This window comes from Dipodomys ordii, unplaced genomic scaffold (assembly GCF_000151885.1).
Source record: "Dipodomys ordii isolate 6190 unplaced genomic scaffold, Dord_2.0 Scaffold71, whole genome shotgun sequence".
Lineage (NCBI taxonomy): Eukaryota > Metazoa > Chordata > Mammalia > Rodentia > Heteromyidae > Dipodomys > Dipodomys ordii.
Window position 1 is genome coordinate 3,278,759 of NW_012267287.1, and position 14,837 is coordinate 3,293,595.

Here is a 14,837-nt window from a genome sequence, read left to right on the forward strand (position 1 = left end):
AGATGCCTGCTTCTTGGCGATGCTGCTTGCCCCCCCCCCCCAGGAGAAGTATTTGATCCTCTAGAAGGTGAGCTCTGTGAACCAGACCCAGCAAGCTCATCACATGTATTCCTCCTGGGCCAGTTGCATATGTGTCAGATTGCTGTGGCCCCACCAAGAAGACCTGGGTATAGACCAGGAATCACCAAAGGGGAAACCCAAGAGCCCACTATAGCTGAGCCGACCCCAGGACTCGAGTGGACCAGTCAGAGTCAGGAAGAGCGTCATGTCAGCCCAACACCTGGAGACACGCAGTGAATTCGTTTTGTGTGGGGTAGGGTCATTGGAGGTGGCTCACAAAACCCCTAACTTGTCTCTCCTCCCCAGCTCATTGCTGTAAAATTGCTTAGCACCTATTAGTGATAGTAGGAAGGATTCTAAAAAATAATAACCACCTCTTGGTGGAATACAAGAAAGCAAAGTATTGGCACCTTATAGAAGCTTTATAAAGGTCTAAACCTGGTGATTTTAAGCAAAAACAATACCATGTCTTGTCCCTGCTTCTCCACACTAACAGGAAGGCAGATCCTTGCCCAGTGCTGGCTCAGGTAGAACTGGGCACATGAGATTAGTAGGATGGCTTTCACAGCATTTTTTGGGACTCCCTATTTCCCAGCCTGATTGAGAGTCTGGAGGGTTTACAACAATCAGGAGCCATGGTCCAATGTCCAGAACCAAAAGGCTTGTGGTGCAAAGCTTTGCGTTTGGCGCCCCCTATTGGCCTTTCCACTCACACTCGCCAGCCTGTTGCTGGAGAAAGATTCCCCAAGAGTCCAGCATCCCCTCCCCTGCCCGTGGGTTTGACCTATGTCTTACCTTATTCTCCTCAGCACCCGGAAGTATTCTAGGTAAAGGCACACAGCAATCTGAGCCTAGCAAAATTAAAAACAACAAACAGCATTGAGATGTGTGGCTATCTGTGTCACCTCACTTCACCTCTCAGAACCTAGCACCTCCTTGGTCCCTGGAATTGAGAGAACACTGTCAAGGTGTCAGCTGTGCCTGGGGCCCCAGCCTGGCCCGCTCCTGCAGGCTGTACCGGTTCCCAGGACGCCAACCCCAATGGTTCCTGGGATGACTGTAAAGCCCTTGCTTGATACAGACAGGAACTCTATCAGACCCTTATGTCACTGGCCAATGCCTCAGGCATCCAGAAAGCCTCTCTACCCGCCTCCCCCTGCACCTCTATCTCCATAAGACAGACAGCCTTTCCTCCTACCCTGTCACCAGGATCCAACAGGGAAATGCAAAAAAAAAAAAAAAAACACTGTCCACCTAGCTTTGCCAGTGTCTAGCATGCCTGGAAAGCTCTTGGCCACAGCACCACCCACTCCCACAGTGATAGGGGGACCACTGTCAGAAGCCACGCCCAAGCCAGAAAACAAAGCTAAAAGGCCTGGAGTGTGCTCAAGTGGTTAAGCACCTGCCTAACAAGCTCGAGGTCCTGAGTTCAATCGCCAGTACAAAAGGAGAAGAAGGAAGAGAAGGAGGAGAAGAGGAAAAAAAGTATAGGGGTAAAAGAGGAAGTACCCAGTGCACCCCAGCATCTTCGCCTGTACGTTTTGTAACTTTAAATGTCCCCACAAACAAGGAGGATGGGCCCACAAACATAAGCACAGTGCCCAAGGCCATGGGAGGGTGATCTTCACCCTCCCCCCCAAACCTGACCAAAGCAACACAAGACCTGCATCCCCTTGGGAGGCTGGCATCACCACAGACAACCACGCTCGATTGGGCTGAGGACCACCGGGTTGGGCCCCACTCTCCGGCTGCTCTGGGAACGCAGCACCCAGATTCTGGGAGGCTTAACTCAGGAGGGACTGGCTCCCAACCCAGGAATGCCCATCTCCAGAGCCTGGGGTAGAGGGCAGGAGGAGGCATGAGCACAGATTCCCTGGGGTCACACTGATGCGTCAGAGAAAGAAGAGGCCAGGCTCAGGCTCTGAGGAAACGCACCGAGGGCTTTGTGTCACAGCTCACCAAAGGAATCTCCAGAGCAGCGTTGTTTTGTTTTTTTGTCGGTCATGGGGCTTGAACTCTGGGCCTGGGCGCTGTCCCTCAGCTCTATAGCTCATGGCTAGTCTACCACTTGAGCCACTTCCGGTTTTCTGGTGGCTCATTGGAGATAAAGAGTCTCACGGACGTTCCTGCCCAGGCTGGCTTTGAATTGCGATCCTCAGATCTCAGCCTCCTGAGTAGCTAAAATTACAGGCGTGAGCACCAGTGCCCAGCAGTAAAGGCATCCTCCAGCAGTCTGCTGTTGCTGCCACCCAAGAGCAAAGCCTGACTTAGACACGGCATGAGTCAGGTCCACAGGGAGCCTGTGCAGGGGTGAAGCGGGGAGTGACAGCGCCACTTCCCCTCTGCTGCCCCATTTCAGGGTCCATCCCTGGGTCTCTACCCTAAGGGTCCCTCAGCACTTCCCACGTGTTAGGTCAGGCACTGTGCTGGGCACCAGGATGCCAGGTGAGCACAAGGAGTCACTAAATCTCTACCCTAAATCTCTCAGAACCTCCAGGGAAGCAGGGCACTGGTGGCTCACACTGGTAATCCAAGCTGCTCCATTGCCAGTTAGCCAGCAGAAAGGCAGGCTGGAGGCATTGTTCTGTGGTGGAGCACCAGCCATGAGCAGCCAAGACCTGGAGTTTGGCTCTGGACCAGCCTCTCCCTTGGATCTCATCCCGCCAGCCCTGGCCACTCTGCCCACGGGGCAGTGGGTGGGGAATGGGGGAGGAGGCTTTGAGAAGGGTTTTGCTATGTGGTGGTGCAGGATGGCCTCGAATTTTTGGTCCTCCCGCCTCAGCCTCTGGCGGTACAAGTGGTGAGAGGGCAGAGAAGGCGACAGCTCCACGCTCTGTCTCTACCCATGGGATCCCTGCCTCCACGCCACAGCCCTCCACTCTCCCTCCCTACCACTGAGTGCCAGGAAGGAGGCAGACAGCATGGGCGGCTTCACGCCCTGCCCGGCACACCCATCCTCTCTGGGCTGTCCCAGGTGGACACGGAGCTCAAGGAGGCCGAGTCTGGGGTGGAGAGCAGCCACCAGGCCACGGCCTTCCTTAGTGGGCAGGAGGAAGGCAAGGCAGGCTGATCGGCCTGGAGAAGTGAGGCCCAGGAGGAGAGGGTTCCAGGGCGAGAGGAGGCCAGAGCCCGGGCAGAACCCCCTATGCTCTTCCACCCAGCCTGGGGCCTCAGCAGCCTCTCCCCCTCCTCTCCCTCGCCACGTGAGAGCGGGACGCTCTTCAGTGTCGGAGGCAGGCTGCCGAGCATTTGTTCATGCACAGGTGATGGAAAGCAGGAGGGCGCGCTGAGCCACCGGCCTTCCTAGGGAGGCTTGAGAACTCTTCCTGGCACGAGGCACTGAGGGAGCCTGAACATGGGTAGAACCGGCGGCTGCATAGAGCAGACCTGGGGAACGGAGCCAACCATGAAGAATGTCCCCAGGAAGCTTCCCTTCAGCACTGCGCTCGGCACCGCGCTCGGCACAGGCGCTCGGCACAGGCGCTCGGCACCGCGCTCGGCACAGGCGCTCGGCACCGCGCTCGGCACAGGCGCTTGGCACCGCGCTCGGCACCGCGCTCGGCACTGCGCTCGAAGGCCCTGGCGCTACTGTCCGAGTTCCTGCAGCAGTCTTCACATACCTCATCATCAGTGGAACGTGTGACTGAGGGAGGCCGGGCTCGGAGGGCGTCATGACAGGCCGTGTGCACCGCTCACTGTGTGTCCAGAGCCCCTGCCCTGGGCACACAGACTGCAGATGCTGTGGAGGTCGCTGATTGAATGTTCCCATAAACTATAGGAGCCACGTCTGTAACAAACAGCACCGCAACAGACACACCCTGTGTCAGCTGCAACATGAAGGCTTAGGAAAAGAGAAGAGGCCTCAGGAAATAACCTGTGCAAAGGTCCTGTGGATCAGTTCTTTCAGATCAGCCTAACCAAGTACCACAGACTGGCAGCTTATAAATAACAGAAATTTACTTCCCACAGTTCTGGAGGCTGACAAGGTCCGCCTCCAGGTTTACAATGTGTTCTTAGGGGCTGAAGGGCTGAGGGTCCCTTTGATAAGGGCACCAATCTGATCTAATCTATCAGATAGGTAACTTTATCACCTAATCATTTCCAGACAAATTACCGTGGGGCTGGTTTTAACATAGGAAGTGGGTGGGGGAGAGCACAGGGTGAAAGCTGTCAGAATGAAAATGGAGTCTCTGTGAACTGATGAAAACTGGGAAGGGATGGCACACGGGGTGCCCGGTAGCCGGCTCACAAGAGTGACCACAGCCTCTTAGCCACGTCTGCAAGGAGCCTGCCCGCAGTCTGTCCAACCTAGGATCTCCCTACTTATTGATCCTGTGGCCAAGGATGTTTGCATAATGGGCGGGAAAACCAGCAAAAGAAAAGGCTGGATTACAGATGCGGCTCATATGGTAGAGCATCAGCCATGAGCAAGAAAGCTGAACAAGAGCACAAGGCTCAGAGTTCAAGCCCCAGTACAGGCACGAAAGGAAAGGAAGTGCTGGTGGGCAGGCTTCCAGTGGCTCTGCCTCCAAGAGGTAGCAGGCCTACAGAAAACTCGGGAGGTCAGTCCTGTGTCCGGGCCCTTCCCCAGGCTGAGTCCGGCACTGGTGGCGGCAGCGACGGCTTCTCTGCCTTTCAGTGTGAGCTCCCCCACTGGCCCTCACTTCCGTCTGTAACCGCTTGTGGGTAACGTGTGATAGAAGATACCAAAACCATGTGAAACAGAAGACGGTTTGGGGACCCTGAGAGACCCATCACTGCCAGTCTCCCCTGTACTCTCCCGTTTTCCTAGATTCTCCCAATGTAGATTCTAGTTCATACAAAACAATTCAGTTTCTGCAGTAGTTCAGCTTTTTAAAAGCATAATGATAATGTCATTGGCATATCTAATAAAGTAAGCAATTTCTCAAATATCTTCTATTACCCTATTTTGTATGTGTGTATTACTTCACTGGGAATAAAACCCAGGACCACTGAGCCACAAACATAGCCCTCTTTACAATCTTATTTATTTTTATTTGGCAGTTTGATTTCAGGGCCTTACACTTGCCAGGCAGCTGCTCTACCATTAAGCCACTCTACCAACCCATTCTGCTTTGGTTATGTTCCTAATAAGATAGCACAGTTTTGCTCTGGGTTGGCCTCGCACCACAATCTCTGCCAATGGTGACCTTCCAAGTAGCTGACACCACAAGTCACCAAACCTGATTTATGTGTTAGATAGCTTCCTTCCCTGGCTGGCCTAGAACTGCAGTCCACCCAATTTCTGCTTCCCAAGTAGCTGAGGTCATAGGTACGCACCTATGACCTATGTATTTTGGTTTTGGTGGTACTGGAGATTGAGTTCAGGGCTTCCTGCTTGCTAGGCAGCTCCTCTACCACTTGAGCCATACCTCTAGCCCCCTTTTTTGCCTTGCTAATTTTACTTATTTTTTTTGTCGGTTGTGGGGCCTGAACTCTGGTCCTGGGCGCTGTCCCTCAGCTCTTCAGCTCAAGGCTAGTGCTCTACCACTTGAGCCACAGTGCCACTTCTGGCTTTTTTTCTGCTTATGTGGTGCTGAGGAATCAAACCCAGGGCCACATGCATGCAAGGCAAGTGCTCTACCACTGAGCCACCTTCCCAGCCCACCTTGGTTATTTTTTAGGTAGAGTTTTACTTTATGACTGGGCAAGCCTGGGCTGGGATCCTCCTACTTCTTTTTTTTTTTTTTTTTTAACATTTTTATGTTGAAAGGTTAAAGTTTTTTTTTTTTTTTTGGTGGGGGGTCCGGTTGTGGGGCCTGAACTCTGGGCCTGGGCGCTGTCCCTCAGCTCTTCAGCTCAAGGCTAGCGCTCTACCACTTGAGCCACAACACCACTTCCAGCTTTTTTCTTTTTTTGCTTATGTGGTGCTGAGGAATCGAACCCAGGGCCTCGAGCATGCAAGGCAAGTGCTCTACCACTGAGCCACCTTCCCAGCCCAGGGATCCTCTTACTTCTGTCTGGGGTTACAGGCATGCAACATCTAGCCCAACAGTTGGTTGGGATGGAGTCTCGTGAACTTCTGACCTCCGGCTACAACCCGATCTCTACCTCCTGTCTCCTGAGGATTGCAGGCTTGAGTCAGCATATCCAGCCAGCTTTTGTTTTTGAGTCAGGGTCTAAGGTGTTCCTCGTGCTTCTGCCTCTTGAGTGCTGGGACTGCAGGTATGTATGACTGCACTCAGTTAAAGGCTCTCAGCTGCTCTTGGATTTTTAAAATTTTGTTCAGCTGTGGTTCCACGGGCCACCCGCTGAGGCTGGTTTACATTGGGCTTGCAGCGTGGAGCACTGTATTAATTTTCAGTTAGCCAGTTTTCAATGTGATGGCAGCATGCTTCAATTCCTCTCACATGGTTGACCAAGGGCTTCACGGCTGAGAAAGCCCAATCACCACTGTCTGGGAGGTGGGGTGGGTCGTCTCCATGTTCTCCACAGGAGACTGGCCTGAGAAAGGCTCCTGGGCACAGGGATCATGAGTGACCTGTCTTATCACCTGTCCACGCTCCATCTAGATCTCTGTGACAGCCTTCTTTGAAATACTGCACAAGTTCTAGCACATTCTCATTTTTAATTCTAGTCGGTCGTGGGGCTTGAACTCTGGGCCTGGACGCTGTCCCTGAGTGCTTCAGCTCAAGGCCAGCACTCTACCACTTGAGCCACAGCACTTCTGGTTTTCTGGTGGTTCATTGGAGATAAAGAGTCTCCCGGACTTTCCTGGCCCAGCTAGCTTTGAACTGTGATCCTCAGATCTCAGCCTCCTGGGTAGCTAGGATGGCAGGTGTGACCAACTGGCACCGTCTCCAGCAGTCTTTACCCAGCTTTGGAGAGCACTTGCTCACCCATGGCACACACAGTGCCCATCACAGGCCCTCCACACTGGCAGCCGGAGGCATACAAGGCCCCGCACGAACTAGTCCTGCCAGCTCCCCAGCCCCAGCCCAATACCCAAGTGGAGGCCATGAACTGGCTCCTGCCACTGGCTTCAGAGGGGGCAACAGCCCCACCACGCACCCATCCATGCCCGGCACTGATCTGTGGGAGACTACCTCCCTAGGACTGGAGATGAGCCCACGCTGGCAGTGTGGCCCACCCCTGAGCTGCTTCCCCGCTCCCCTGGGCCAGAGGCAGGCCCAGCTCTGGGGGAAGGAGGGGAGATCCTGTTCCTGTCACCCGGCGCCTCCCTCCAAGCTGCCTGTGTGTGGCACTGTGCCCTGCTGATGGGCCTTCCGTGGGGTGCTGCCCAGCAGGCAACAGGGCCATCCACTGGGGTGTGTAGGAACCTGGGGCGGAGACAGAGCCTCCTGTATTTCCTGGAAGTGAAATGGGTCCCTCGTCCTTCAGGACCTGCCACCCACCCTGGGCTTGCAAAAACAAACTAGCTCTGCGCCGAGCCTGCCCCGTGCCCTCTTCTCACCTGTACATCTGTGCCAAGATCTGTGGGAGAGGCTCTCCTGCCCCTGAGACCCCGAGTGGGCCTTAGGTGAGGTGCCCGGCTGCCCGTCTTCCTCCTCCACAGGCTGGGTGGTCTGGGCGGAGCTCCTCGGCCCTGCGCCAACGCGCACACGTGGATCTGATGCTGCGTTTGGCCCCATCTTCTGGCCAAGCCAGCACACTGGGAGTCAGATGGAGTCCCTGGGATGGCCAGAGAAGCAGCTTTCCTGTCTTCAAGGGTGTGGGTGTGATTTCGCTCGAGGGTGTGCCTGGGCAAGTCACATGATGGTACATGGCTGTGGCCAGCACCTAGCTGGCCAGGGGTTACCTCTGTAGAGCCGGCCAACTGCAGCCATTTCCACAGACGCCAAAGACCCTGACCCACAGACCAGCCCCCTCCCTTAGGACTAACCCTGGCAATGGTGCCCACTAACCACACCAGCGGTGGTGGCTGGCGGGCGGCGCCCAGGTGACATCTGCCCCCTGGCATCCGTGCTCAGAGCACGGCCTGCGGTCACCTGTGTACTACCTTCCCATTCCTGCTCATGTTCAGGGCCGCCCGACAGCAAGGCACAGCAGCAGGGCCGGAGCCGCAAGCCTGAGGCAGAGGCCCGTCCTGTGCCACTCGAGTGGACCACAGTGCCTGGCAGAGCAACTCGTGTGCCGGGGGGAGCAGGCGCAGACAGGCAAGGGGTTGGTGGTGCTCTTCCCTGTTGGGGTGCTCTTCCCTGGAGACACCCACAGGTATGTGACTGATCTGTGTAGCTGGTCATGGGTAACTTTCCCTTTGCACTTCTGCTCTGGCCAGGCTCCCCCTGCCACACACACACACACACACTGAGGGAGCACGGGGTACACTCAGTCCTGGGACACATCATATTGGCCCTTGGGATCTCATGGTGTACCCCAGTGACGGGCCTGTGAGCCCCACCTGCCCGCAATTCCTGGAGAGGGCATCCTGGTCAGAACCTACTCCCAGCGTGCAGAGTGACATCTGGAGGTGGCAGTGTGGGCGCGTCGAATGCACTCTGCAGTCACAACGCTCAGCTGGAGCCCTGGCCCTGCCAGGGACCTGCGTGACTTCAAACACATCTCACATCCTGTGGAGCCGGTTTCCCCTCAACACCCAGGGTGCACTGAGCTGAAGGCTGAGCACAGCGAGTCCCATGTTCCTGGGGGCCCATAGCACCTGGGTGACTATCACTGCCAGCCACACATGCATCCTTGGTGTCTCCAGGAAGAGGGTCCTACCGGGTTACTCTAAGGAGGGGAAAAGTTTAAGCCAACTCTCCATAGAAACCAGTCTTGGCCAATTATGATCCAGCACTCAGAGGCTTCTCTAGGTACAAGGTACCCTTCCTACCCAAGATCACAAAGCCAAAAGCAGCTTAACACCAAGCCAGGTACAGTGGTACACATCTGTAATCCCAGCTATTTGACAGGCAGATCCGGGGAACATGGAGGGCTCACAAAGTATCAGGGTGGCTGGAAGTGACCTGGGGAAAATGAGGTCGCATCCTTAAGCTTCATTTTGTCAGAGATAAACTGCATAAAGAATACGGGTTCTGTAGGGCGCCGGTGGTCACGCCTGTTGTCCTAGCTACTCAGGAGGATCACGGTTCGAAGTGATCTGGGCAGGAAAGCCACTGAGACTTTTTTTTTGGGGGGGGGTCCGGTCGTGGGGCCTGAACTCTGGGCCTGGGCGCTGTCCCTCAGCTCTTCAGCTCAAGGCAAGCGCTCTACCACTGAGCCACCTTCCCGGCCCGCCACTGAGACTCTTACCTCCAATTAATTACAGAAAAAGCTGGAAATGGTGCTGTGACTCAAGTGGTAGAATGCTGGCCTGGAGCAAATAGCTTAAGAGATAGCACCAGCACTTGCAAAAAACAAAACAAACAAAAAAAAACCATGGGAAAATAGGTGTCATAAGGTAGAGAAAGCATTTTCAAGTATTAAAACAGGACAGGTACAAGCAGTAAGTCAAAATTTAGTCCTCTACGGAGGCCCCTCACCCCCACCTTCACCCCCTCCATGAAAGGTGACTGCTAAACTGAGAACAAGAACTTTCCTCAAATGGCTCAAATGAAGTACATGCTACAGCGTGGAGAGAAAGGCGCGTACCACCTCAGATGGTGGCCAGAGCCTGCTCCAGAGGACGCCGGCCATTGCGCCACGGCAGCCCAGGATCTCCCCACGGGAGCTGTGCCCACCAGTAAGGACAGACACGCTCAAGGCTGCCCACAAGAATAGCATTCAGTAGTGAACACAGGGAAAAATGCTCTGAACCGTGATCAAAGCTAAACCTCATGATGGCAGAGAATCCAACTGTAACCACACAGCTGTGTGACTGCTGAGCCTGGACGTCAGGGACAGAGCGAGTTCCTGTCTCAACCATGGGCGGTGGCAGCTCTGCAGCACAGGGGTGAAGAATGGAGGCATCTGCATTCCCCATATGCACTCTTAAGCATACACAGACTTCTTTTTATAACAGACACCAATCATGTTAGATGGGTAAACATCTGTTGCTTTTTTTTCTCCAGAGTAAAACAAAGAAGCAGGTTTTATTACCTCTGTGAGGATCAGGACTACTGAGTGTGCTGGGATAAAAAGTCAGCTTCTTGCTCAATAGACCCCACTCACTCCCCTTTCCAGCTTTTGGGGCCTCTGTAAGGAAGTTACCTGCTTTCCATATAATAAAGTAATTTACGCTCTTAGGTTCTTCAGTTAAGAGACCGAATTTCTTGAAATCTTTTGTATCATAAATAATATCAGCAAACTGTTTTTAAATTTTTTTTATTTGGTGTTAACTCCACAAGAAAACAAACAAAAAAAATCAGTTACTCTGGTGTACGTGAAATCAGAACAATACAACCACGGAAAAAAAAATCTGAGCGCAGGAATGGAAAACTGAAACCTCAGTGCTATGGATATGCAGCCTGCGTCACACCAGTGCTGCCACACTAGAGTAGTGTGCCACACCAGTGAGCGTGTCACACCAGTGTGTGCCACAGGGTAGTGTGCACGGCACATCACAGTGAGCATGTCACACCATGGCAGAGTGTATGCGCCACACCATAGCGCGCTCAGCATTTGCCAACTGTTTTTAATGCTTTTTGTGATCATCCATTCACAAAACTTAAAAACCACACTTTCAACTCTGTGCTAAAAGCCTCTGAGCTTTAGCCACTTCACTATGAAAACAAATAGACTCTGTCGATCCTTTGCTCATCAGCCTTCCCGTCCCCCTCGGAAGGCGTTCTATAGCCCCTCCCCCACGCTGGAGGATGTCAGCTCCTTTGTCACTTTGGAGCCCTTTCATGATGAGCAGCAGCTGTCCAAAATCAGCTGAGCTCAAGGTTGTATCGGAAATCTATTTATTTGGTCTCTGCTACATAAGCAACGATTCCTAGGATAATGGTCACTGCAGTGATTTTAGGAATTTTCAATTTCCAATCCTTTTTTTTTTTGCCTTTGATGTTATTAAGTGATATTTCAGTGCAGATGCTAATCAAATTTTAGGAAGCTCTAGAAGAAAGAAAATACATAAAAACTTATCTGATGTCTATAAATAAATAAGTGCAACAAAAAAACCTTACACATGCACACACGCACCCATACACAGACACATACATACATACATACATACATACACACACACACACACACACAAATCCACTGTAAAGTGTCAAAGGATGATGGTATGCTGTATAAAAATAAACCCTAGCAGGCAGTGAGGACCCCAGAGAGCAATCCAGGCTTCCCATGGTGAGGACACACACAACTCCAGCACTCCACACAGCATTGATGCTGCTTTCTACGTTGTCAATTAAGAAAACACAACACACTTAACTGCTTCAGACCAAGTACTTTGTGGGGCAGTTCAGTTCCCAGCCAATAAGCTCGTTATTCCTGTGTCCACTGCCTGCCCAAGTCAGTGGTGACGCTGTCAGACTTTTCTCCAACATCCCTGATGTCACAGACATGCTAACCTGATTTTACAGGCTAGATGTTTTTGTTTTAAAACAGCGAGCTGGTTAAAAAAGGAAAATGATTTAGAATGTTTCGATTTTGCGCTTTTTGCTCCTAACCTCGCATCACCCTGCTGCACAGTGTGGTGAGCGCTGGAGGACGTGGGCGGTGCATGCACACGCCTCCTGCGAGATGCACCGACTCCTTGGGGGAACCCAAGGCAACTGGAAAGCAAGTCACACGAGGCGATGATCAGAACAGCAGTCACACCGATCGATACGCAGAAAAAGTTACTCTACCCATCCCAGCCCACAGCACACAGAACTTCCCAGAACATTCTCTCAAACACAAAGTAAGAAGCAAGCTATACTACATCACAGCTACAAAGCAGCTAGCTGCAGCAGCCAAGATTTCTTTGGGGTGATAAGGCCTTCCTTCTTGCATGTCAAATGTTTGTAACTTCCAAGTTTTGAGGACTACAACTCAAAGTAGTCACCAATGAACAGCAACCAAGGGCCTCACCCTGGGCTGAGGGGTGGGTGAGGGGCATCCTTACCCCTCCCCCCCTCATCTCCTGTCCCACCCCCCAAATCCTTGGCTTCTTCAGTTAGCAAGAGTAACAAGTCATAGTTTCTTCCGTGATACTTTAGAGGGAAACTCTAAGAGAGAAAACACAGTAGTAGTTTACTAAGTCTCTAAGCGCACACCCTCGCGGGTCCTAGTCAAGAGTCCATGAGGCTTCACTGAAGGACCGCGGATGAGTCGCCATGCCTCCCTCCTGCCTTCAGAAAGGCCCTGGCCCAGTGCAGGGAAGGGCCCATCTCCTGGCTCTCAGAGAACATGGCTAGTCTCTGGCCAGCGCCACAGCTGCTGGCGCTGCTATGTGGGTGGGTCATGGCGGAGCAGCGGCAGCGAGGGGAAGGAAGGCCTGCAGCTGCGATGCAGGAGCGGGGACACCTCTAAGACAAGCACATGCACACCCATTCTTCACTGGACAGCACAGTCTAGTCTACTTCAGATAGCAAGAACTGAACAGCTGGGAAACAAATCTTCAACAGGACAGCTGTCCTCAACTCTAAAATAAGCAAGAAGAGAAAGAGAATCACTGATGTGAATCAGTTAATTGAAGAAGAAACCTAAGTTGCTGCTTTAGACTAACAGGCCTCACAGAAGGCGATTTCCCGTCACACATCGTTTGACACGAGCGGAGCCACTCTGCAGGGTCAGAGGTGAGTTCGGGAGAAGAGCTCCTCTCCACTGGGGCCCGCCCACTGGCCGCCTTCGGAGCCAGAGTCCCGGGAGTCGGAGCTGGCGCTGGAGTATGTCTTCCGGCGGAGGCCATTCGGTTTTGCTCCAGAACCTCTCTCTTCTGTGCATCGTGCCTCATAAACAGAAGACACCTAAGATTCAAGAACAAATTTTCAACAGTTCAAAAATCAAAACTTCTCTTCCAAAGGGCTAAGACACCCCATTGATAAACAGAGAAGAAAGAACAAATCACTAGTGTTCTGTGGAGTTTCACTTTTTTTTTTTTTTTGTCGGTCGTGGGGCTTGAACTCAGGGCCTGGGCGCTGTCCCTCAGCTCTTCAGCTCAAGGCGAGCGCTCTACCACTTGAGCTACAGCGCCACTTCCGGTTTTCTGGTGGTTTATTGGAGATAGGAGTCTCACGGTCTCTCCTGCCCGGGCTGGCTTTGAACCGTGATCCTCAGATCTCAGCCTCCTGAGTAGCTAGGATTACAGGCGTGAGCCACCAGCGCCCAGCGAGTTTCACTTTTTTAGAGAAAAATCTCCTCTGCTCCCTAATCCATCAAGATCCCAAATATGAATTCTGCATGGGGTCACATGGACAATGTGGCGGTGTAAGGGTAGCTAAAAGGGATTCCTTAATTTTCTACACGTGTTTACGTGCTCTGATGCTGGGTGCAGACGGGTGCAGACCTTTACCAGGAGGTGGCGGCTCCTGGGGCTCATGCTGCACTGCGGGTGGGGAGGATGGGAGTGGCTGAGAGGTGGGACTTGGGGGGTGGGGAAGGGGGAGGGGGCGGCCTCCACCAAGTTTCTGCAATGGGTCCCAGCATTATCTCACCCTGCGTAGGGTTGATTCTCTAGTGTGGGACTGTTCCTCCATGAGAGGGTTAGCATCTTTTGCCCCTCAGACACGAGAGGCAAGTAGAAACTTTGTGAGTCATAGCAATGCTCCCCACCCCCACAACACACTTACCAGCCCTACTCTATCACTGTCCCTGCTGGAGAGCCCAAGAAGGGGATGGGGGTAGGGTCCTAGAGTCAGGGCACAGGGGCTCCCGGCTCAGGACTGCACTTACTTGGTAGTTCAGTTCTATGACCTTAGCCACATGGCTCTTAATCTTTAGGTGGCTCATGTTTTGGGGTTTTTTGTTGTTTTTTTTTCCAGGAAAAATGGGCGTGCCATCAGTGCCTACCACGTGAGGGTATTTTGAGGCCACTGTCTTGCTGGCTAGAGGTGGCTAGAGAGCAGAAGCAGAAGCAGAAGCAGGAAGGACCCTGAGGAGGCATGAGAGGACGGCGTAGAGGGGCGATATGAAGTGGATGTGAGTGGAGCACAGGCCAGTAGGCAGACTGCATGTGCAGGGAGGGAGGAAGAGACAGGCAAGAGTGGTTCCAGCTCTGGGCTTGAGGTTGGTGGGAAGGAGGAGTCTGCGAGCCTCCTTACAGGGCAGCCTCAGTCCACCAACTGACAGGCCTGTGGGCACAGACGTCACGTGGTGCTTTGAAGGAAGTTCTTACAGGGCTTGAACCAACACCGACAATCAGCTCTGAGAAGGAAAACGAGTCTCCTTAGATTTATTCACCCGCCTTCTTGCCTAACTAGGAAGGCCTGAGACTAAGGCAGACACGGGCCATGACCCTGCCTTCAAGGCACCCAGCCTTTCTGACAATACCGATGTATAGATTATCCAGTGCACCAAATGCCATGGCTCCAACAAGAGTGCTACCCAGACGGTGTGGTGAGGGACAGAGGCTGGGGGGGGGGAGGAATCTGTCCCTCAGAGGCCAGGACAGACAGGAAAAAGCTACTAGAAAGGCTCCTTGGCAAGTGCTTTGACAGATGCAAAGGTGCCGCTCAAGAAGGTGGGGGCCGGCCAGCTTCCCATGGAGATGTCCCGCAGCAGCAGCGTCAAGGCGGCCAGAGCAAGATGGAGGACTTTGTGAGAAGGCTGGACATAAAGGGTCAAGGGAGAAGGTGAGGGAAACCCGAAGGAAAAGCCAGAGAGGATGGGGGTGGGGAGGGGGTGGGAGTACGTCGCATGACTCCCAGGAGTCTGACTACAGTGACGAGGGCAGCCGTGGCCATTTCTAAGTTAACAGCAAGGAG

The 14,837-nt window shown here is 53.1% G+C and overlaps 1 protein-coding gene across 4 annotated transcripts in view; it reads right to left on the minus strand.

Moving 5' to 3' along the window:
• Window positions 1–10,513: 10,513 nt before the first annotated feature.
• Window positions 10,514–14,837, minus strand: part of Kiaa0232 (KIAA0232 ortholog) — a 46,088-nt gene continuing 41,764 nt past the window's right edge. For 3 of the 4 annotated variants that reach the window (XM_013023953.1, XM_013023951.1, XM_013023950.1), the window contains one exon: window positions 10,514–12,881. In XM_013023953.1, the coding sequence (XP_012879407.1) occupies window positions 12,705–12,881 (177 nt within the window). In that variant the 3' untranslated portion in view covers window positions 10,514–12,704. The remainder of the gene's footprint in view (window positions 12,882–14,837) is intronic. The other variant, XM_013023952.1, reaches the window with a different exon arrangement.